This window comes from Sesamum indicum, linkage group LG3, assembly GCF_026168435.1.
Source record: "Sesamum indicum cultivar Baizhima isolate 11 linkage group LG3, ASM2616843v1, whole genome shotgun sequence".
Lineage (NCBI taxonomy): Eukaryota > Viridiplantae > Streptophyta > Magnoliopsida > Lamiales > Pedaliaceae > Sesamum > Sesamum indicum.
The window spans coordinates 27,584,470-27,605,909 of record NC_142659.1 but is presented as its reverse complement, the minus strand read 5'-3'; the positions used below and the strand labels follow the sequence as shown (position 1 = coordinate 27,605,909).

Below are 21,440 nucleotides of genomic sequence, written 5' to 3'. Positions count from 1 at the left end.
AATTAAATAATTAAATAATATATTATTTCATTCAATATATTAAAATAGTTAGAAATTATAAAATAATAAATCATAACAAATTTATATACAAATAAAATTAATGCTCACACGTTGGATAGAACACAAATAATGACCCAAAACTAATTTAAATTGTGAAACGACAACGTTAAACCTTAAAAAGTACAAAAATTACAGTACAATATGAAATCCAATGTGCAAGTAGGACTTGCCGAATTGAGTATTTCTGACCTGGTCAACGGATTCGACGTTGACGACTAACTGTGTAAAACCCTATCACTAACTGTAAGCTAAAACCTGGACCTGGAGCCCTCCGCCGCTTGGACGCCAACGTAGTCCGCTCCCTGAATTTAGCATTCCTCTTTCGGCTGCCTCGGAGATACGCTGCAGGGAGATCTCAGCCGCAGTCTGTTGTACGCGTTATAGTTTTTCTTTTTCTTTTTTGGTATCGTATATATATACATACGTATGTACGTAGTGTTTGTTGCTTTGCTAGTTCTGGCAGCTATTAATGTGTTCGTAACTCAGTTTGATTGCGTATTTTTTGCAAATAATGTGTTTATTTTGGAGATATGAACGTAGTTTGTCCTGAGGATTATTGTTGTTTGAACCTGGTGGAATATCATTGAGAGCGTGGGCGTTTGCGGGGAACTGATATTCTTGTTCTGTGTGGTACAAGATGCTTTACGTCTATTTTCCAAAGAGAAAAGTAAAAAGATAACTAGAGGAAAAAGAAAAAAAAACGGAATATTCTCGGCTCAAAGGTTGTCTGGAGGGAGATGTTCAGGCGCTACAAAAGAGTGCATGAGAGTTTTTTTCTTCGTCTTTCTAAGTTGTGCCTGTAGGTGGCTGTGGGTCTTGGATGTAAAATTTAATTTAGTTTCTTTTTAAGTTGGTGCAAATTCACAATGAAAGGTGGTTGCACTTCTGTATTAGTTCCCTGCCAGAAAGTAAAACTGCCAGATACCAATGACTGATAATTAGGTGACTAGATATAAGTGCAGACTGTTTGATTGGTTGGGCTTTCTGCTGCTAAATTGGTTGCTTTACTGGTGAAGGGAGAGTTAGAATGATGAAAGGACCTCTGAGGAGTTAATGGTCTTAGTAAATTTCCATTGTTTTCAGGAAATCCACCAGTAGAATATACATGCAAAAGGGGGGGGGGGGGGGGGAGATACCCGTCCTGAAATTCCTTTGTATTGGATTCACGATTCAACCCACGTATTTGCCATCCCAGGTACTGAGTAACATCTTGGTTTCTTTTTGAAGAATTTCCTGGCCTAGATATTAGTATGCCAAATCTGATTCGGAATCCAAGATGGTTTAATTTTAATGTTCGCCTCCTACCTTCTCCATCAAAATTAGTAAACTGATTCCCTTTTAAACCTTTTTGTTTTTATGCTATAATGATGCTTAATGGGCAGTTTTAATCATAATCCTCTTTTGTTTTTATTTTTCTTTTTTTGTTTTTTGGTGGTTATGAATGCTCTTATATGACTATTTTCAATGATATTGTTGATGTCACTACATTCAAACAACATATTTTAAGGATTTAAAGAAATGCATTTTCCTCTTATTCTTGTGCAGTTTAGGTTTGAGCAATTCAAAATTGTAATACATGGCTCTTCGTTTTGAGGTATATCTTACTCTTTGTACTACATCATGCATTCTTATATTAATATAACAAAAGACAAATGTTTATAGTATTGCATTAGACAGTCGGAGAATGTGAACCTTGAACTGCTCTCTTCATTACCATTCACATGAGGATATGAGCAATGTTGAAATCACAGCGACTTATATGGAAGAAAATTTAGAAAGCAAGAAGATTTGCAGCATAATTGTATCATGTGATACATATCATGGTGCTCAGAAGAAGTTTTATTTTTCAATTAAGATGAATCCTCTGTTGTACACATTTCTAATCCTATATAATATGCTCTATCAAATTCTAGATCAACCTTAGTTGCATTCCCTGACTTTACGGGTTATTGCCTAGCTTAGATGCTTGTCTTATATTTCCTGTCACAGATTCTTGGGAGGTTCAATCGTGCTCGGGCAGCTCAACTTACACTTCCTCACTTTGTGTGCCAGACACCTTTATTTATGCCCGTTGGTACACAAGGTTAGAAAATTCAGTAATTAATGTTGCTTTGCTATAGCTGTATAAATCTATCCATTTTGTTTCTTTCATGTCTCTAAAATGATAAATAAAGACACCTTCATTGGTGATTAGGGAAGGTAATCGTTATATTTGCATTATATGACATAAGGAAAGTAATCATTTATTTGTTGCATGCGTCAAAGTTAGCTCGTCTCTCCTTGATTAGGTGTACCGTGTACGGTTGATGTTATTGAAACCATAACTGCGAGCACTTCCAATGACCATCTCCAGCCATAATGCATATGGAAGTAAGCAAACAGGGTGGTCCGGTTACTTTGTCCTCATTTCACCATGCCTTATGAAGACTGTGTTACTTTATCTATTTTCTTGTTTATGAACAAGTTGATGCAGCATTTTAATCTTTTCTGCTGATAGTTTTAAATTTCTTTGTTACAGGTACAATAAAGGGTTTGACAACTAGTCAGCTCGAGGAAATTGGGTGCCAAATAATTCTTGGAAACACATACCACCTGGCTCTCCGTCCTACCTCTGAGCTCATTGATGAGTTGGGGGGCCTCCACAAATTTATGAATTGGCCTAGGGCATTGCTCACTGACTCTGGTGGCTTTCAAATGGTAGTCTTATCATCACTTTATTGGCTAAACAAATATTTTTTTTCATGTGTATCTGTGTCTGCGCTCCACGACCAGACCAATGTCTTGAAGTACAATAACCCCCAGCCCAGAATTTGGTGCTGTACATACACGTGTATCACTGTCTCTCTCTGATAGTTTTGCCGTTTGTCCGAGACATTTCAATTGAAGAACCTTGAATTAGTACATATGCACAACATCATTGTGATACTTAAACAATTTTATAATGCTTTATATGTTACCTCATTGTTTTATTACATTAAAGTTGAAATACCTTCTGGCTATCCAGATCTGAGTTGAGACCTCGTAATTCTGTTTCTTGTAGTCAATTATTTGATATACTATGCTTCCCCTGAATGAGATCATCGTTTGTTGGTAGTGTCGTTTAATTTCATCAATTTATGCTGAATGCAAGTGGCACTGCAAGTGGTGTCAGACAATCTCTTGTTATTGCACATAAAAACAAAAGAAAAAGAAATTAGAGAAAAAGAAAGAAATTTACTTTACTGGAGTTGTGAAAGTAACCAGCTCATTAGATATGTACTGGAGCAATTCAACAAAGATAGATCCTGAGTCTTGGACTTTGACTGGTACTTAAATAGAAACCTCATTGTCCAAGTTTCTACAGAATATTTTGCCTCTTCTCTTGCTTCTTGACACCGGCATGCTCTTCTTGTCTTACACCTTAATAGGATTTTAAATGAGTTCTAATAAACTATTACTGCTGCTCTTTAAGATCTTTTGCCCTCTTTTGTCTTTTTGATATGTACTTCTATAATGTAATCCTGGGATTTATCTACAAGTATTTTTGTCTCATTTTTTTCGTGTGTCATATGCCTACAAGTCGTCTATCAAATTATTTCTAAACTGGATCACTACTGGTTTTTGAATGCAACTAACTGCTTCAGTCATATCATGTAAGATTTTCTTTTAATAGCTTGAGGGGATAATGTGCCATGGAAATGACTTCTTAATGCTGGTAGGTCTCCTTGTTGCATTTGGCCGACATTACGGAGAAGGGTGTAACATTTCAGGTACTCCTTCAGCTTTTGTTTTTGCATAAATCTGAATTCAATCATTAATGACCAATTGAAATGAATGATCGTGTGGGTCACATACTTTTTATTCTGTTAGGCTCATCATTTCTCTTGAAAATAAAGATTCTATTTTCATAAATCAGTAAATGGAAGATGAGTTGTATTACCTTTTAACACTTCCGGAAATGCTCATCATCTACAAGGTTATATAGGAAAGGCATGCAAACACTGTTCTCATGCATACCCTTAACTCTCTCTGCTTATGGATCTCAACCTCTAATAATTTTCTGTGTAAGCGGAAAACAAGGGAAATAATCTGAAAATATCAATTAAGAGCATTATACTGCAGTCGAAAACTTCATGGCTATTTTGGTAATTACATTAACTGGGGTTATGAGAAATTTAAAAGTTTCATAGGGGTTTCCTTTCCTAATGGTCCTTCATATTTGATTCCTAGTGGCATTAGGCTTCAAGAGTCTATAAATATATTATTATGTTTTTTGATTTAGAATATTGCTGGAAGAAGTGTACTGTTGCAATTTTTGCGACTTCAATAGTGAGACTCAATTAACATTCTCCAAGAAGTTCTCTGGTTTTGTTCCAGACTTGTAGAAATTTCAAGCTTATTTCTTTTCTAAGATCATCCACTCATCTACTTCTTTATATCATTTCCTCGTTTGAATTATTTGCTGGATAACCTTTGAAATCAATTTGCTGTCCGGCCTAACTGTCCACAGTCCCCACATGCTCAGCATTGACAGCACTGGAAAGAGAATCACCCCCTCAAACAAAACAAGTGGAGCTATAAAGAGCTGCAACGTTGCTCTTTCTATTGTTTAAATTAGTTCTTTGGTTGTTCTGATTGCTTCAACTATCAATGGGATAGAGCACCTGTTGCATCTGTTTGCCTTTAGTTAGTGGCTCATTCATATGTTCATGTTTGCTTTTGCAGTCACCAGTTGATGGGAAGCCCATGCTACTTACTCCAGAAGAGTCAATACAAATACAGGTAAGACGATTTGTTCCCTTCAACAATTAATTCTAGCATCTGAAATGTGGGCATGTCCATGCTCTTAAGTTCCACTATGTTCAGCTTGTGAATGAGAAATCATTTGATCATGTTATAATTTTGTCTTGTTCGCACTATCATGTGTTCACTAGATGTATTCTGCATCCAGACAATAAAATCTCTCTTTGTAATTGCATTGATAACAGGCATAACAGGTGATTACCGATGGTGAAACATATGTCTATATGTATGTATATAATTTGTGTGTCTGTATGTGTCCTAAAAGTTTTTATGAATTGATCTGTTGCCTAGTTGACGTGCCTCATATTACACACAGTCAAACACAATCACTCTCGTTCAGAGTTTAAGTACCTTTGAGATCCCTGCTTCAGGAACCTTGATGCCAACTGGTATTTTTCATGAATTCTACAAGCACAGATAGTTTTTCTATCTCGAGTATTGGGAATTGATCTTAATCTTTTAGATTTTCCTTTAAGCTACCAAAATTGTTACCTAGAAAATGCAAGAAATATCAGAACAAGAGAGAGCTGAAGTCTGGGTTTCTATTCGTTAATGATTTTGGATGATAAAGGTTTCTAGATATAAGAGCTGATTATAAACAAGAAAGGCTTTTAGAATCTACGAAGATTTAATTTGCCAAATATGAGTGCTAAAAGTAGGAGAGAAAGGAAAAATGCTAGCATGGAACCTAGATTCATTGTCCTTGTTTTACGTCATCACAGCTTAAGACAAGTAAAAGATTGCTGAAAATTTTGATTGAACAACTATCTGATTATAGACTGCAAATGGAATATTCAGATGTTCAAATATCAACTGGAGAGGATAAATTAGAAGTCACTTTTGCATCTCATATGAAATATTGACTTAGTCAATAATGTCTTATTTCCAACAGACTCGTTCTGGCCAGGAGACTGCTTCCACCTTCCTGATCTAATTAACTATATTACAGGAACTTCATAACATCATTATTGAGTCCGATGAGAGATTGGTGCTTTGAGCAGGTTGACCTGATATTTCTAATTTCTGTGGCTGCAGCATAGATGTTTTTTCTTTTGGATGCTTTCATGTGATTCTTTACTTTTATTTTTTAAAGTGTGTTTGATGACTCTTGTTATGAATTCATTAGTGCGTTTGTGACTGATCATTTATTTGTCAAGTAAATAGACTTTTACTTCTGTGCATCATTTTATGTGCAGCTTGGCTTGTTAATTCAGTGGCATCTCCAGTATCTTCTTGGCTCATGTGGTTTACCCTCTACTGTTGCAGAACCGGATAGGAGCTGATATTATTATGGCCCTTGATGATGTTGTGAAGACCACTATCACAGGTCCACGGATTGAAGAGGCTATGTATCGCACTCTTCGTTGGATAGATAGGTGCATAGCAGGTAATTTCCCGGTAACACAGACATACATACTTAATGATTACAAACTGCCTCACCCAGTGAGAAAGTTTCTTTTTACTTGAGGTTAACGAAATTATATCATGCCTTGCTTGTATTTGTATACAGTGTTTCAGTAGATGGCAATTGAATTAGTACAAAGAATTAGCTTGATTGCTAGGCACTGTTGACAGTTGAATGTAGATTGATACCATGATGCTTGTGTATAACTTTTAGATTCTTCTTATACTTGTATTCCGGATTGAAATAAGTAGAATAATGGAAGGAAACTGGGTAAAATTAACTTATATCAGTCTGAATGCTGCCTTTTCCATTAAGCACTTAGTCACTAACATTTATTAGAATGTTAATGTCTACATCAGCACACAAGAGACCCCATGATCAGAATTTATTTGGAATTGTGCAAGGTGGATTGGATCCAGTCTTAAGGTAAGAAATTAGAATATAAATCTGTTCATGTTTAACTCTGCCTCTAATGTGCTTAGATGTTTGCATGCTTTTACATAATTAATTCCTTTTGCAATTAATTTATGACAGGGATATATGTGTCAAAGGATTAGTGGACCGTGATTTGCCTGGGTATGTCTATTTATCTTCAGCGTGATATGCAAAATATTCTTTTTAGCCCTAAATGTTGTTGGTCCAAGTTGAATCAGAAGATTAGTTAGCAACAACCAAACACATATCTGAACTCTTATGTTCTTTCCTGAAATAAGGCAATCTGACAGGGAAAAAAAGCTATACTTGTAAATATAACCCTTACGTTCTAACCGACATGAATCATCTATAGTAAGCCTATATCACCTATCTCCCTGGTCTCAACCCAGTCTATCCTCACCACATTGCGAGTCACTTATACAAATCATCTCAGCCACTATCATCTACTCTTAGAAAAAAACCTTGCTATGCTTTTATTCATATTCGAGTTTTCTTCAAATGTTGTCACGATTTAGCTGAGAGTGAATAGTCAATATGAAAGACTAATTAATATGTGGCTTATGTTTCTGAACTATCTGAAATAACTAATTTATTCTTGTGACAGCTATGCTATTGGTGGTCTTGCAGGAGGTGAAGATAAAGATTCATTTTGGCGTGTCGTTGCCCAGTGCACAGCTGCATTACCAGAAGATAAACCACGATATGTCATGGTACAGCTTAGTTTTGATAATATGCTATCATATATATATTCAGCAATATATTTCCCTGCTGTTGCAGTTCTGATTATATCTTGGTTGCTAATACACCAGGGTGTTGGCTATCCTCTGGATATTGTAGTTTGCAGTGCATTAGGTGCTGACATGTATGATTGCGTCTATCCTACACGTACTGCTCGCTTTGGGACAGCTCTTGTGCCCGAGGTATTAAATCTTTGCCTTTTGGCATCCAAATAACTTGATTAGTAATGGCCAAAATGTGTAATACGACTAATCCCTAATTATTTCGACGATTGCTATTACTACCACGAGCAATTAACATAAAATTTGAAAAATGACGAGTTGGAGAAAATTAAGTAATGATTGAGATTCTAAGGCTGTAGAACCACCTACTTGATTTAATAAACTTCGACTTTATAAATTAATCCAACAAACCATTTATTTTCACAGATGAGGTTTTTTTGAGACAGAAAACATCAAGAAAAAAATAAATAGGAGGGGAGAGGGAAAGAGCCCTTGACCCGCAACGGGTAGAGGAGCATTTATTCAATCACATAGTTTGATTGATTTCCCCGCTTTTGCAATCAATTTTGCTACAGAACCCACTGCTCTAACTAATTGTCCACTCTTTCCAAGTGTGATTTCTATCTTATGTATACCCGTGCCTAAGGGCATATCGATTGAAGTAGATTCCTCTTTTTGATCAATTTTTTCTCAAAGTAATTTGCTACACTTTCTAATCTCTATTGTGTAATTTGTGAGACAATAATGCATTAGAATCTGTAAAAAACCCTATGGACCTAGATGAATATATCTCTACATATCATTTGATGCAATTATGAATTACCTTATTCGTTATACAGAATTCCTTAGTTGATCCACACAATTTATATAACTCAAGAGGGATCACACTCTGAAATTGTAAATAAGCATAATAATTTATGGACATATGAAATAAAGTATGTGAATTTAATAAGAAAATTATGCAATCCATTGTTTCAATTAAGCTTCTCAAAGCCTTAGCAAATACCTTAGTTCATAATGCAGAAAACAAAACTAAAGAAAGAAAATTCATGGGCAAGAATCCAGTTTCAATGAACGCGGTCTTGTGTTTCTGGATTGTCTTCTCATTGAACTTTTCTTGCTTTTTTCTTCCCCCTTTCAATTTGATATCTTTTTTATCTTGTTTTTTTAATTGTATGAAAAAATTAGTTATGGGTTTTTTTAACGGTAGCTAGTGTTTGGGAACTTGTAAGATTTCAAACTTGATGGGGTCTAAGGGACTACTAAAACCTCAGGGAGGGAGGGGCCTGTAATTATCCCTGTATATTTCCAATCATAACTTGCTTTAAGGTGAACACTGTAACAGATATTTAAGGTTGCCCGTGAAATTTACACTGGAGGTTTATATTCTTGTGCAGGGAGTCTTAAAACTTAAACACCAGGCAATGGCACATGATACTCGCCCAATTGATCAGATGTGCGAGTGCATGGTATGGTCCACTCCTTCCCTTAATTATTATTTAAGAATATTACTTTTGGATTTTCTTATTTTGGACAATGTTGTTACAGGTATGTAAAAATTACTCAAGGGCATACATTCACTGCCTTGTTACTAAAGATGCAATGGGATCTCAACTACTATCTTATCATAATTTGTTTTACATGATGAAGGTACTGTCCTACATAATTTGGTGTTGTGAACTCCTGCTCTAAGATTAGTTGGGAAGCCTCCCACTTTGTATTCCCTGCAGATTCATGTTCTGTTATATCCCTTTTGCAGCTTAGCAGGGATTTACACTCATCAATTGTTGAAGGCCGATTTCCAGAGTATGTTTACACGTGGCTGTGCATATATATTTGGGATTAATTACACTTAGACTCCATTTAAAAATGTGAAATTACATTTTCCCCCAAAGAAGTTTCAAAATTACACTTACACTTACTTCGAAAATCCATTGTTTACACGTGACCCTCTTTTGTTAAGGTTTGGATGAGAAATGCTTAGCAAAAAAAGTTACATATATTTTCAATTTTACCCCAATTAATATTCCCATGTAATGATTTTTGTACTTGTAAGAGGATGTCATGATTTATTCCTTTATAAGTACAAAAATATACATCAATATTTTTCGTCCAAATCATAACGGAAGGGGGTCAGAAAATTTTCTGTGGGGTTGTAACTATAATTTCAAAACTTCTTTGGTGAAAAGTGTAATTTTGCATTTTGGTCTAGGTGTAATTAACCCTATATATTTTAGATAATTACATTGTTATTCCTTGTCACTTTGGCTAAATACACAAAGCTCCCTCTTGGGTTTTAGTTTCGATGCACTGCCTTGTTACTTATCTTTGACTAACAATGACCCACCTATAAAGTTTATGATCCTAACTTCCGCATCCAACAATATCACAGGCTCTGCATTTTCTGTTATTTACTGATAAAAATACTTACCCCTTTTGTGGCTCGTTTTTTTTTTCCCCAGGTTTGTGTGCAAGTTTCTGCAGAAAATGGTACTCTTCCAGGAATGTTCCTTTATGTTTCCCTGTGTTATAATTATATTCATTAAGTTTGATTCTGTCTTGTAGTTCCCAGAAGGAGATGTTCCTCAGTGGGTTTGTAATGCTATGGAAGTAGCCGGCATTGACATATCCTCCTGCTGTTCTCCATTCCCATCATCCTAGCTAGATTATACATGAAATTTGCAAAAAGTATACAACAAAACTCACACTGAAGAAAGGAACTGAAGAGGTGACTTACACAGCAGCATATTTTTTTGTAGCAAATATGCTGCTTTACTAGGTATACTGTACTGATTTAAGCACTAGGCTTACACTTAACTGCAGGAGAATCCCTTTCTCCAAGCTTTCAGAATGCGATGCTTGGTGTTAGATCGATTCTTTCTTTGGTATTGTTGATCAATGTCAACTCATTCGAAAATTTCATTGTCTTTAAGAAGTTGCATTGAGCTTTATGAAGAGTAGTACTTTTCTTGCATTGTAATGTTCATCTTCACCTTGATTATTGCTTCTGGGAACCATATTGGTTCGACCCGACTTACTATTTTTGTCAGGGAAATAAAAAGAAAAAAAACGAGGATCGATTAGAATTTAGAAATGTGTTCAGCTACTAAAATTGGATATCGCAGTAAGCTTAAGCATTCCTAGTGAATAAATGTGCAGCTCTATTTCCTCAATGGGGAACAAGAGTAGCAATAGTACATCTGCTACTAATTCAAACTTCAAAATTGTGGTTTAGAACTGCATTACATTTTATGTTTTATTTAGTATATTAACATTTTTTATATGATATTTATGTTATTATATTATATATTTGAATAAGTATTTTATTGCACGCATCAAATGGAATATTAGATGCAATATTTATTTTAAATAAAAAATTCAATCGAAATTTAGCATAATATAAGTACAATCCTTAGAAATATATTTTTTTACACTAAAGTTATTGATTTTTCTCCGTCTGTATCAAGAATAGGAACTTATTTAAATTATTCGTATATATTTTTTAAATAGCGTCTTAGTAATAATAAATAAATTATAATAATTCATATTAATATATTAATTGGGACTTGAATTCTATTTTGAATTTATTGACGGGACACCAATGGCAAAAACAATGTGTTATTACTAATTCTTTTTACCACATACTTTTATTAGTATAATACAAAATTATGTATTTTCAATCATAATTTAAATTTTGATATTTAATTATGAAACAAAAAATGGAAAATGAAACTTCCAAATATACTGAACAAAAATTGTCAACTCTTGAAGTTGACCATCTTCTCCTTCACTGAACCCTTCTTTCTTTCCACAGTCACTTCTTTATATTTGGCCATTTCAATGTTAGATATTACTGTATCTTTCTCCCCATTAATATAGGAATTAGGGCATTACTGGTCCCCTTCGTTTCGTTCCTCCACGATTCCCACTACCTTCTCAAATCATAAATGCCAACCAGTTTTCCTACTACTGCAAGAGAGGCATAATACAGATAGACGCGCGCATTTATGTCCATACATAACCAAATCAAGAAGGTTGAAAGAAGACGGAGACGGGATTTATTCTGGGATTTGGTTGATATTGTTTCTTGGTTTGTGTTGAGGAGAAGGAAATGGCGGTGGTGGGCCTGGTGGCGAAGCCGAGGTGGCGGACGGTGCTGATTCTCAGGCGTGTACTTATGTGCGCCATAGCCACTATAGCCCTCATGGCACTTCTTTCGGTACATGTTCGAGAAGTTAGCAAGTTGCCTGGTGGCGCTGCGTACAAGCTCCCTGCGGTGTGCTTCCGTCTCCCTTTTTTTTTCTTTTACTTCTGGGTTTGTTTTTCTAGATTTACTCGTCGTCGTGAGGATAAATGTTGATTTTCAGTTTTTTCGTTTTTAGATGTTTGATGTTCCGCTTTTTGTGATTTAGTTTATACTTTAGTTCCAGGGTGCATTCATGGGTTTATTCTGAATTGCATAGGTAGCTGAAGTTTACTTGAAAAATTAACTTTTGTAGCTGATTCAAGGTTAATTGAAAGATCTTCCTTGTTCTTGTAGTTTTGCCGTTGTCTTTTTCCCTTTTAATGTAATTACTGAAAATTGGGATGGGGGAATTGGGCATCTATACTGATTTGGGATAAGTTTCAATTCTTGTAGCAACATGAAATTAGCTACCAAAAAGTGAGCGGAGAGCGAAGCAGGATGCAAGAGTTTGCTCACCCCCATGTGTTGGAAGCTCCGCTCATTGCTCAGAAGGTTTTGACTGCTCTTCAATATGGTTCCTAATTGTATTTTGTGTCTACTATTTAGTCATGTAAGCATTATAATTCCAAAAACAGAAAAGAATAATATTTGTGCAACTGCATCTGTCTTTTGCTTGTGCTTGTTATATACGTGGTTATATTTGGATGTTAGTGTCATGGAGTGTTGGTGCAAGCTTATTGATGAAAGTAGTCATGCACCTTTCATGTTTTCACTCATTTAGATTTGACAGTTGCGTGGTGCAAAAAGGAGCTTGAATTTGGAAACACTGTGGAAGCCACTACCTAATAGAGATTATGCACCTTGCACTGATCCGAGTTCATCCTACTCAAGTAAGGGAATTCTAGATTTTACTTGCTTGTGGAAAATCTTCCATCTCACTTCACGAAATACTTTTGGTTCACATGTTTGTTTGTTAGATTCTTTTTCAAAACATATTTCAAACACATTTTGCTAAGAAAATATGACCTAGTCTATAACCATTACATTTTATTTCTTACCTAAACTTTTTGTACATGACATCAACATCATCTTTTAACTTTTTCACACATCCAAATTATTTAAAATTATTTCCATCTCATCCCTTTTTATTTTTTTTTTCTGAGATGAGAGGAAATGAAATGCCAAGCAATTGCAAACTTAGAAGTTTATTCTTTGTATATATTATTTTATTGTTAATTTGTTGCTTATTGTCTTTATTGTCATCTGTTTTTCAGCTCCTCCAGAGTCTCGGGGTTACCTGCTCGTACATGCAAATGGTGGCCTTAATCAGATGAGGGCAGGGGTTTGTCTTTCTCCTCTCGTATTTTTTGGTTTAAATTAACAAGTTATCTTGTTTTTGTCTTCTTAATTGACTTCAGGTATTGTATCATCTCTGCTCTCACCTCTATTAGTCTGTGTTTGCAAAAGTCAATAATGTAAAGCCAAAGGACCAACCAGAAAGAATGATATAGCATTCTAGCAATCTCATTTTATTGCTTCTTTCTTGCAGAAGAATTCCAGATAAATACAAAATACTTAACCTCACTATGGCCTAGGATAGTTAGGTTTAATGGTCTGCAAATAAGAATGCTAAGGCTTTGAGCTATGATGATCTGTAAGAGAGAAGAAACTACGGGTGTAGGAATCAAAGAGGTAACTAACAATTTCTGTTTGAGGGTATGTTAATTAAATTCATTTCAGATGTAACTAAACAGTAAAATGTTTAGTCATGTAATTAATGCCATTAGGTCAGTTGAGTCTTAGTTGGAAATGCTCTGCTGTATAAATAGTTTGCACTATATTATGAATTGAACTTCGAGCATACTCTAGCATGTTTTCCTTGAAGTTTGAGTTGAGAGTGTCCTAGTTCATGCTTTTCCACATGCCAATATTGTATTCCAAAACAACAGATTTATTAGCAAACCAAGACATTTGAACTCCTTTTCCTATTACATAGGGATCATACATTTTAAGCTCCTCATATTACCCTCAAGAGTTGCATAACCAGGCCTAGTCTTATTATTTTGCCTGGGAGATGACAGGTTCAGGATGGGGTGTAAAATGCTTCAGAAGCAGGTGGTATTCGTATAATTTGCTAGTTTTTTTTTGGTTATTTTTGGAATTGCAGTTTTACAAATGAAGCTAACATATTGTAAACTACCCGAAAAATTTGAAAGAAGAAATTAAGATACAAAAGACATGCACCGTACGAGAATTAAAGCTCCATTTCCATTTCTGGGACTTTCCACAGTAAGAGTCAGTTTCCAAGAAATTTTATTTCTAAAAGTATCGTTTGTTCAAAGTAGTGATTCAATTTGACTACTTGAATAACTCCTATTAAGAGCAATAGTGTAAAACTTAAATAGAACTTTCACCTTTTAAATTATCATCTAAGACTCCAAGCTAAGTCAAAGGGAGCTTACAGTTTTGGACAGTTGGAATAATATATACTGTAAACAAGAAGGGTCTGAGTGATAGCTCTGGAGATACCAGAACTACAATATGAACAATGGTGTTCTTAGTATTAAAACAAGAAAATGAATAAGGAGGATCTTGAGTGGGAAAAAGTAAGGAACGTATTGTAACTCATTTCTGCTTTTTTTCCTAACTAGAATAAAAGCCTATAACTATATGGTTAGAGTTAAAAATGATAAAAGGCATATAAGTAACTTTGCTGGGAACAATGCCCTAAAACTAATGAGAAGATTGAGGCTATTCTATGGGAATGAAGAGTGAGATTTTGGAGAAGAAAATTGTAGAACTTGTTAGATAGTACTTCTTTAATTTTTGTCAAATTATTCTAACCTTGATTTACTGATTTAAAATTGTCCTTCTAAAACCAATGGGGAGATTGAGGGTATTATATGGAAAAGAAAAAGTAAAATTTTTTGGGAAGTGAAGTGTAGAACTTGTGGGAGAGTATTCCTTTAATCCTCGTCAAATTGTTTTAACCTTGGTTAACTGATTTTGAATTTTAAAATTGCTGTTTATTACAATTTAAGCAATAAAGTCTTAGAAGTTAGGAACACAACTTCTTTTTTTCAAATTTGTCTGTGGCATTACCAACTGTGGTGCAAAGAGTGTATGCCCCTTGTGTCTGGGCTTACACCCAAATGCCAGTCTAGTGGCTGTTGGACAAATGGGATTCGCCGCTCCACCTCAGGGGGCAAGTCTCATGGGTTTCTTTTAAGCATTCACAAGCATGGACAAACTTAAATCTATGAGGAGCTTGTGCAATGCCAAGCTTGGACACTTGTAGTATATTGCTGAGCAGTTTGTTCGCCAACATCCCACATAAATTGCTTCTTGCTTGCAGATATGCGATATGGTTGCAGTTGCACGCATTATAAATGCCACACTTGTGATTCCTGAACTAGATAAACGATCATATTGGCAAGATTCCAGGTATGCTGCTAACTTTTGTAGTTCTGTGTAGAATATTGACGTGCCTGAAGTAAGTCTTTTTTGATTTAATCTTCTCTGAATTGCAGCAACTTCTCTGATGTTTTTGATGAGTACCATTTTATAAATTCTTTGGTTAATGATGTAAAAATTATAAAAAAGCTCCCCAAGGAACTGGCAACTGCAACTAGGGCAGTGAAACATTTCAAAAGCTGGTCTGGCATGGATTACTATGAGGAAGAGATAGCAAGGCTCTGGGAAGAATATCAGGTATTTCTGGAAACTGAGTTTGACTCCCTTGTGTGTAGAATATTTTTGTAATAGACTTTTATGTGGGAGAAATTGCTAGGTGATTCGAGCAGCAAAATCTGATTCTCGGTTAGCAAACAATAACCTTCCTCCTGACATTCAGAAGTTGCGATGCCGTGCTTGCTATGAAGCCCTTCGCTTTGCACCTGAAATTGAGAGAATGGGAAAGGTAATCACTTAATTCAGTTGTTCTAAATTCAGAATCCTTGGAATTATCTTACTTTGTTTTGCACTTTTGCTTGCTTCTGTCTTTTAAATGAATGCATGTCCCTTGAACAGTTTGTCAATTTTAAACTTTGTAGTTGTTGGTAGATCGCATGAGGTCCCATGGTCACTATATTGCTTTACATTTACGATTTGAAAAGGACATGCTTGCCTTCAGTGGCTGCACCCATGATTTATCCCCGGAAGAAGCCGAGGAACTAAAGACAATCAGGTAGGATATCTGATTATTTTTGTGCATGCCTGATATCTTACACTGAAATAATGTGTTATTTTTTTCTTTTGTTGGACTTTCTAGAGAGAATACAACATGGTGGAAAGTAAAAGATATCGACCCTCTAGAACAGAGAATGAGTGGCTTTTGCCCATTAACTCCGAAGGAAGTTGGAATATTCCTTAGAGCTCTTGGTTTTCCATCAAACACCCCAATATACATTGCTGCTGGAGAGATATATGGGGGTGAACCTCGTATGGCCGCACTGCAGTCTCGGTATCCTGTGTTAATGAACAAGGTATATACATTATATTGTCCTCATCATTCTTGATGTTCTAATAAATTTAAGATGCTTGTGAATTGGTTGCTAGTATGATATGGTTATGTTCTAGTGCATGAGCTTCCATAGGCATATAAAGCTAAGACTATCATTCACCTATATGCAAATGTCAATGCAATTCACAAAATACTTTGAAAGTCAAAATATATGTTTATGTTTCTTGTGCTAACCAGGATATATCTTTGGTCAAAAGGACCTGATTCTTGGTAATTTAGAGTCTTTTCTTTCAATTGTTGTTACTTCTGTTGAAGTGTGGTAGTATTTTGCACGTTTTGAATGTAACCTTTGTCCCGTAAGTACCCTGTAGTGCTTTATGGTCTTTTACTTTGATTCAATCTACTTTTAAACTACTTATTAGTTTTTTACTTGTGAGTTCTGTTCCTTATTCTAGTAGGAGAAGTACTTGAAGTCTATGGTTAAGATGCATTCTCTTTGTTTTGGGTGGATTATAATGAAAATTCAGAGATATTTGGATGGCACTTGCCAGTTGTGAGGGTAAAGCACCCTACTCTTTTTTCTTTTCTTCTATTGTTTTTTCTCTTGATGACTCTTCTTTCTTCAGCTTTAACTATTCTTTGTTACTAATAAACTATTCATGAGCTCTAAGACCGAAACTAAAATTATCCTTCCTTGATCTATTGAACCCTAAATTTGTCTGATATTGGGCTCTTATAGACCCAAAAATATCTTCTGCTTTATGTCTTAAAAGCCACATACATTAGAAAAGTCTGTGCAAATATTATCCTCCCATTGCCTGTTGCGCAGAAGGATTCACTAGCTCGTCGTGCTAAGTCAGCTACTACCAGTTTAGACCTCTTTCACATGCAAATCGATGATTGAGTGGTTCAGTACATGGATATATTCAAATTTACTGGATAAATACACATGACTCTTGGCTGGATAGTCTGGTGGTGGCTTCGTGACAACGGAAAGAAACATTCACTAGAGTCTACATTTAGGGTCTCAGGATGTGTTTCAGTATATATGACTGGAATTCCACCGTGGGAAACATCTCACTTAGAAAGCGTGTGAATGCTTTAATAAGATCTGACTTTGTGTGTCAAGGAAAAGAAATATGGCTTGGTATTCACTATTTTCATATAAATCCCACTGCTAAATTTTAATTTTAATTTTAATTTATGCTCGGCATTGTTAAAGTCTTCAGAGTATGAAGGATTTTCTATATGCTGGGGGATGCCTGTATGCTTAAGACAAGGAGATTGAGTTTGGAGAATACAAGTGAACAGGCCTTTAAATCCTCTTCACACTATACTATTAGGTAACATGTATTCTCTTGCACTAATTGAACATTGAAGAATGTCATAAACCCTTTCTAGCTGTTTCCACTTTTTATTCTGGAAGTTAAGAATTTAGTCTTTTGCTTGGAGTTTTTAAGAAAGATTCTTCATTTGTCTAGTGTATTCTCAACCAAGGATGTGCAGTATAAACAGGTGTATGATGTGGCTCTGGTTGGCAGTCCACCTTTTCTTCTTTTAGAGATCTATGAGTTTGGTTTTGTACCATTTTTTTCAAGCTTTTCCAATGAAACTCTATCTGGGTGAGTTTATGCTGATGACTTGTATTGAATTCTGTTTTGTCTTTTCTTGTATATTTTTAGTTTAAGATTTTGATGGATCTAACAATCATGGACTTGTTTTTTCTTAGCGTTGCTCTTTATTACGCTACATCACTACAAACAGAATTCGGACTTCCGGGTGGGGACGTCTGACTGAGAGACAAATAGGTTCAAATTTTAGAGTGTTTGGGACCAGCTGAGTTGACTTGACGTGCTTGCTCATGAAGCTCAGTTGGTGTATTCCACAGTCATACTAAGTATATTTAGCTTGAGTTTAACACAAGTGGACAGCATGTATGTTCAATTTGGTCCATTTGTCGGATTGACCTCCGGTCCACTGCCGAACTTGTATCAGCTAAAGTCATTGATTACTGCTGCCTCCTTCACCTGGAGCTCTTGTCCTTCTCATATCAACAATTTCAAAAGCTGAGATAAACAACCAAATAAAAACATCTATCACTGCCGTATTACTGTCTTTGACGTCTCAAAACTGCCCAACTTTTGCACAACTACCACCAAAATCACCGCTATCCCCTAAATCAAATTCCAAAATATAGTATCACAGCAGCTTCCATATCTCAATTTATGGTCTTCCAGTCATTTGGTGACTAATGGAAGGGAGAATTTCACAAAATTGTGGTGTTTTGCCTTTTGTACTAATGTTGTCTTGGAACTTTCTGGATATGGGTGGCTACATCCTTTTCAAGTATCCTTCTAGTTACTAAGTGTCCAAATGTAGTGTAGTATTTGAAAGGATAATAGCTGTTGTGGTTGGGCATGTGGATTTTGGTGTGGATTACCTCTCTCATAAACATGTATATTGAAAATTTCAGGAGATTACACTGGAATATGTTAATTAGACCTACAGTGCTTGTTTGATCTTGCGATTGAACAGGCCAAACCTTGAGTGCCGATGTGATACTTTGTGTCATTTGGTCCTTTTACTTGGTTAGAATTCAGCATTTCTTTTTTCATGAATTTCAGGTTTATATCTGATGAGCTCAAATAACAAAATGCCACCAGCAGAGAAAATAATGTTTAGATATGTCTCAATAACTAGTTTGCATCACATATATAATATGATACATGGTATTTTTCTGAAAAAATGTTTGTGCACTTACAGGTAAGGCATACTGGAGTCTTTATAATATTGGTTTTCATGCTGGAGTCTTTAAGCACAACTGCCTTTGATGTTCATTTGGTTAGTGCTAGTTTTACTTACAATCAGTGTTTATACCCCAGGAAAAGTTGGCATCAGCTGAGGAACTTGCACCTTTCATCAATCATGCATCACAGATGGCTGCACTTGACTATATTGTGTCAGTTGAAAGTGATATATTCATTCCAACATACGCCGGCAACATGGCGAGGGCAGTTGAGGGTCATCGTCGTTTTCTAGGACATAGGAAAACCATTTCCCCTGACAGGCAAGAGATTATATCTATGTTTTTTGCGCTTCTATAATACTAATTCAGTACCCATTACGATGTTAAATTGCTTATTTTCTAAGTTTTTATGTTCTTTAGGAAGGCGCTTGTTCGGTTGTTTAATAAAATTGAGGGTGGAACAATGAAAGAAGGCAAAAATCTCTCTAATAGAGTCATTGAACTGCATAGAAAAAGGTATGCCCAATAAGGAATATGGTCCTCTGTCACCGAGTTTCATTTGCTTCACTTATGCAGGCATAATAATATGATATCCATGTCTGCGTGTTCATTGTCTTGATAAATGAGATCACGTCTAGGTTGAATGCACAAATTCATCCTTAGTGCATGCTCTTTCTAATCTTTCCATGGGTTTGTCTTCTATCGAATCACATTGGCTGCTATTGCTTTGCCCACTTTTGTACTTACATATGATGATAATAATAATAAGGGTAAATGACATTTCGCCATGCGAAACATGTCTGTTTTTACACTATCATTTAAACTTTTTTTTATGCTAACTTACTAAATCAACTTTGCAAGATTTGCACTTTGCCATATAAGACCATTTTCTAGACGATTTTATAGTCAGAAAAATATTGCATGTAGTGTATGTGTGATATTTAAGGGCAATATAATGATGTTTTCCAACATGTGCACATGTTTTTCTGGCAGAACCGGAAAACATTTATATATATGACAAAGTGTAAATTTCGCGAAGTTGAGATGATAAGTTGACACCAAAAAATGTTTAGATGGCAAAATGTAAATACAGTCATAGTTCATAAGGCAAATTGTAATTTACCCAAATAAAAACATAGAGCAACTTTATGCAGATTGCTTCTCGTCACCATTTAACTTGCTTGAACTTCTAAGGATTAAATTTTAGATCTATTCTTTTCATGCATACATGCAGACATCCCTAGATCCAATGCATATGAGTGATTCAAGCAAAATTTTCATTGTTCTTCATCTTCATCTAATTTGGATGGTTCATGGTTTGATCAAACCAACCCTCTTCTGCCTGTAGAGTTGAGCTTTGAGTTATAGACTGATCTGGTTGGGAAGGTTGGTTATTTCATAACTCAGGCAGTGATAACTGTCATTCTTTCATCAATTCTTCTTTTTCTTTTCTCTTTCATTCTGTTCTTACTTCTGCTTCTATTTTGAGCTCAAATATATCTTGCTTGGCAGGGGTACTTTGGTACTAAAACTTGTATGTGGAGAAGACTTTGAGCTGCTTATTATATTGAAATATCATACTTGATTCTCATTCTTATTCTTAACTCTCAGGCAAGGATCTCCGAGGAAGAGAAAAGGCCCAATCTCAGGAACCAAGGGAACAGAAAGGTTTCGATCAGAAGAACCATTTTACGTAAATCCTTTACCTGATTGTTTATGTCAGAAGGAGTCTCCACATATGAACGGCTCTCTTATTATCAAGTAGATCACTGGAAGAAATGCTTTCCAGGAAACATGACACTCAAAGCATGTAGGTTGCTGGCACCGTTTGCAGGTTTTGCTCTTTTTTACATGAAACCTGAGGACTTGATGCCAGTATGAACAGAGTTTTGGGTGCTCGTTGTGCATACATGGTGGATAGAAGTCAATGAAGCAACAGTGGATACAGATTGATGGGTCAACAGAATCCTGGTACATGTGGTGGGGGAAAGAAGGATGTTGCTTCACTGAGACGAGCCCCTGCATGTGACCGCTGCACATGGAGGAAAAGACCAATTTTCAGGGTACATATATATAGAGGTTTCATTTTTGAGTCGGTCAATACAGCAGGATTGATATTCTATTGTAGAGACCTCCTCATGCCATCCAAATGGGTTCACATTCATGTGGGCTGTGAAACCTTAGATGTGAGGTGATGTCAACATTTTATTTTATGATATCGTATTTTCAAATGGTTCTTAACCTTTTTAGATACTCAAATGAATGCTGCGAATCATCCTAAAAGAAGAGAATCGTTCTTCCGCTCAATTAAGAAACACGCACAGAAGACAGACAGAATCTGAGTATGAAACTACACATTGCACAAAACACTCATTGCATGTATCAGTGATAATCTAAGAGTTGATAATTATAAAGATTGATTTTGCCTGAATAGAGTTGAGTTGTCATAGATCTTAAAACCATATTTGTTACACCCAACTTTTCATTATACTTGCTCTATTCTCTCAAAACATCTCAAAACAAAATTTTATTGTCTGAAGTACAATTGTTTTCCACATATTGAACGTTCGTGTCAATACTTTAAATGCAGCAGTGCAAAAGTATAGAGCTAAATTTTTCACTTT

General features: G+C 35.6%; 2 protein-coding genes across 5 annotated transcripts; both read left to right on the top strand.

Annotated features, from left to right (window-relative positions):
- The first annotated feature begins 213 nt into the window (after positions 1-213).
- Positions 214-10,396, top strand: LOC105158977 (uncharacterized). Of its 3 annotated transcripts, none has more exons than XM_011075907.3 (16): positions 214-431; positions 1,606-1,654; positions 2,050-2,143; positions 2,579-2,757; positions 3,759-3,809; positions 4,765-4,821; positions 6,109-6,229; positions 6,607-6,673; positions 6,782-6,823; positions 7,287-7,392; positions 7,492-7,602; positions 8,820-8,891; positions 8,971-9,072; positions 9,182-9,228; positions 9,885-9,912; positions 9,988-10,396. In XM_011075907.3, the coding sequence occupies exons 2-16, from the start codon at positions 1,637-1,639 to the stop codon at positions 10,081-10,083; spliced, it is 1,191 nt and encodes a 396-aa protein (XP_011074209.1). In that variant the 5' UTR covers positions 214-431; positions 1,606-1,636; the 3' UTR covers positions 10,084-10,396. The 3 variants fall into 3 exon arrangements, with proteins under 3 accessions (XP_011074209.1, XP_088735015.1, XP_011074210.1); XM_088878889.1 differs by lacking the exon at positions 214-431 and adding an exon at positions 1,207-1,255; XM_011075908.3 differs by lacking the exons at positions 214-431; positions 1,606-1,654 and adding an exon at positions 2,349-2,430.
- An 805-nt stretch (positions 10,397-11,201) lies between these two features.
- LOC105158975 (O-fucosyltransferase 7) lies at positions 11,202-21,047 on the top strand. Of its 2 annotated transcripts, XM_011075906.3 has the most exons (12): positions 11,205-11,698; positions 12,062-12,160; positions 12,399-12,498; positions 12,883-12,950; positions 14,964-15,052; positions 15,139-15,319; positions 15,399-15,527; positions 15,661-15,794; positions 15,879-16,092; positions 18,953-19,137; positions 19,237-19,332; positions 20,428-21,047. In XM_011075906.3, exons 1-12 carry the CDS (start codon positions 11,534-11,536, stop codon positions 20,579-20,581), a joined length of 1,614 nt encoding a protein of 537 aa, XP_011074208.1. In that variant the 5' UTR covers positions 11,205-11,533; the 3' UTR covers positions 20,582-21,047. The 2 variants fall into 2 exon arrangements, with proteins under 2 accessions (XP_020548120.1, XP_011074208.1); XM_020692461.2 differs by lacking the exon at positions 12,062-12,160 and having other exon boundaries at positions 11,202-11,698.
- Positions 21,048-21,440: the final 393 nt, after the last annotated feature.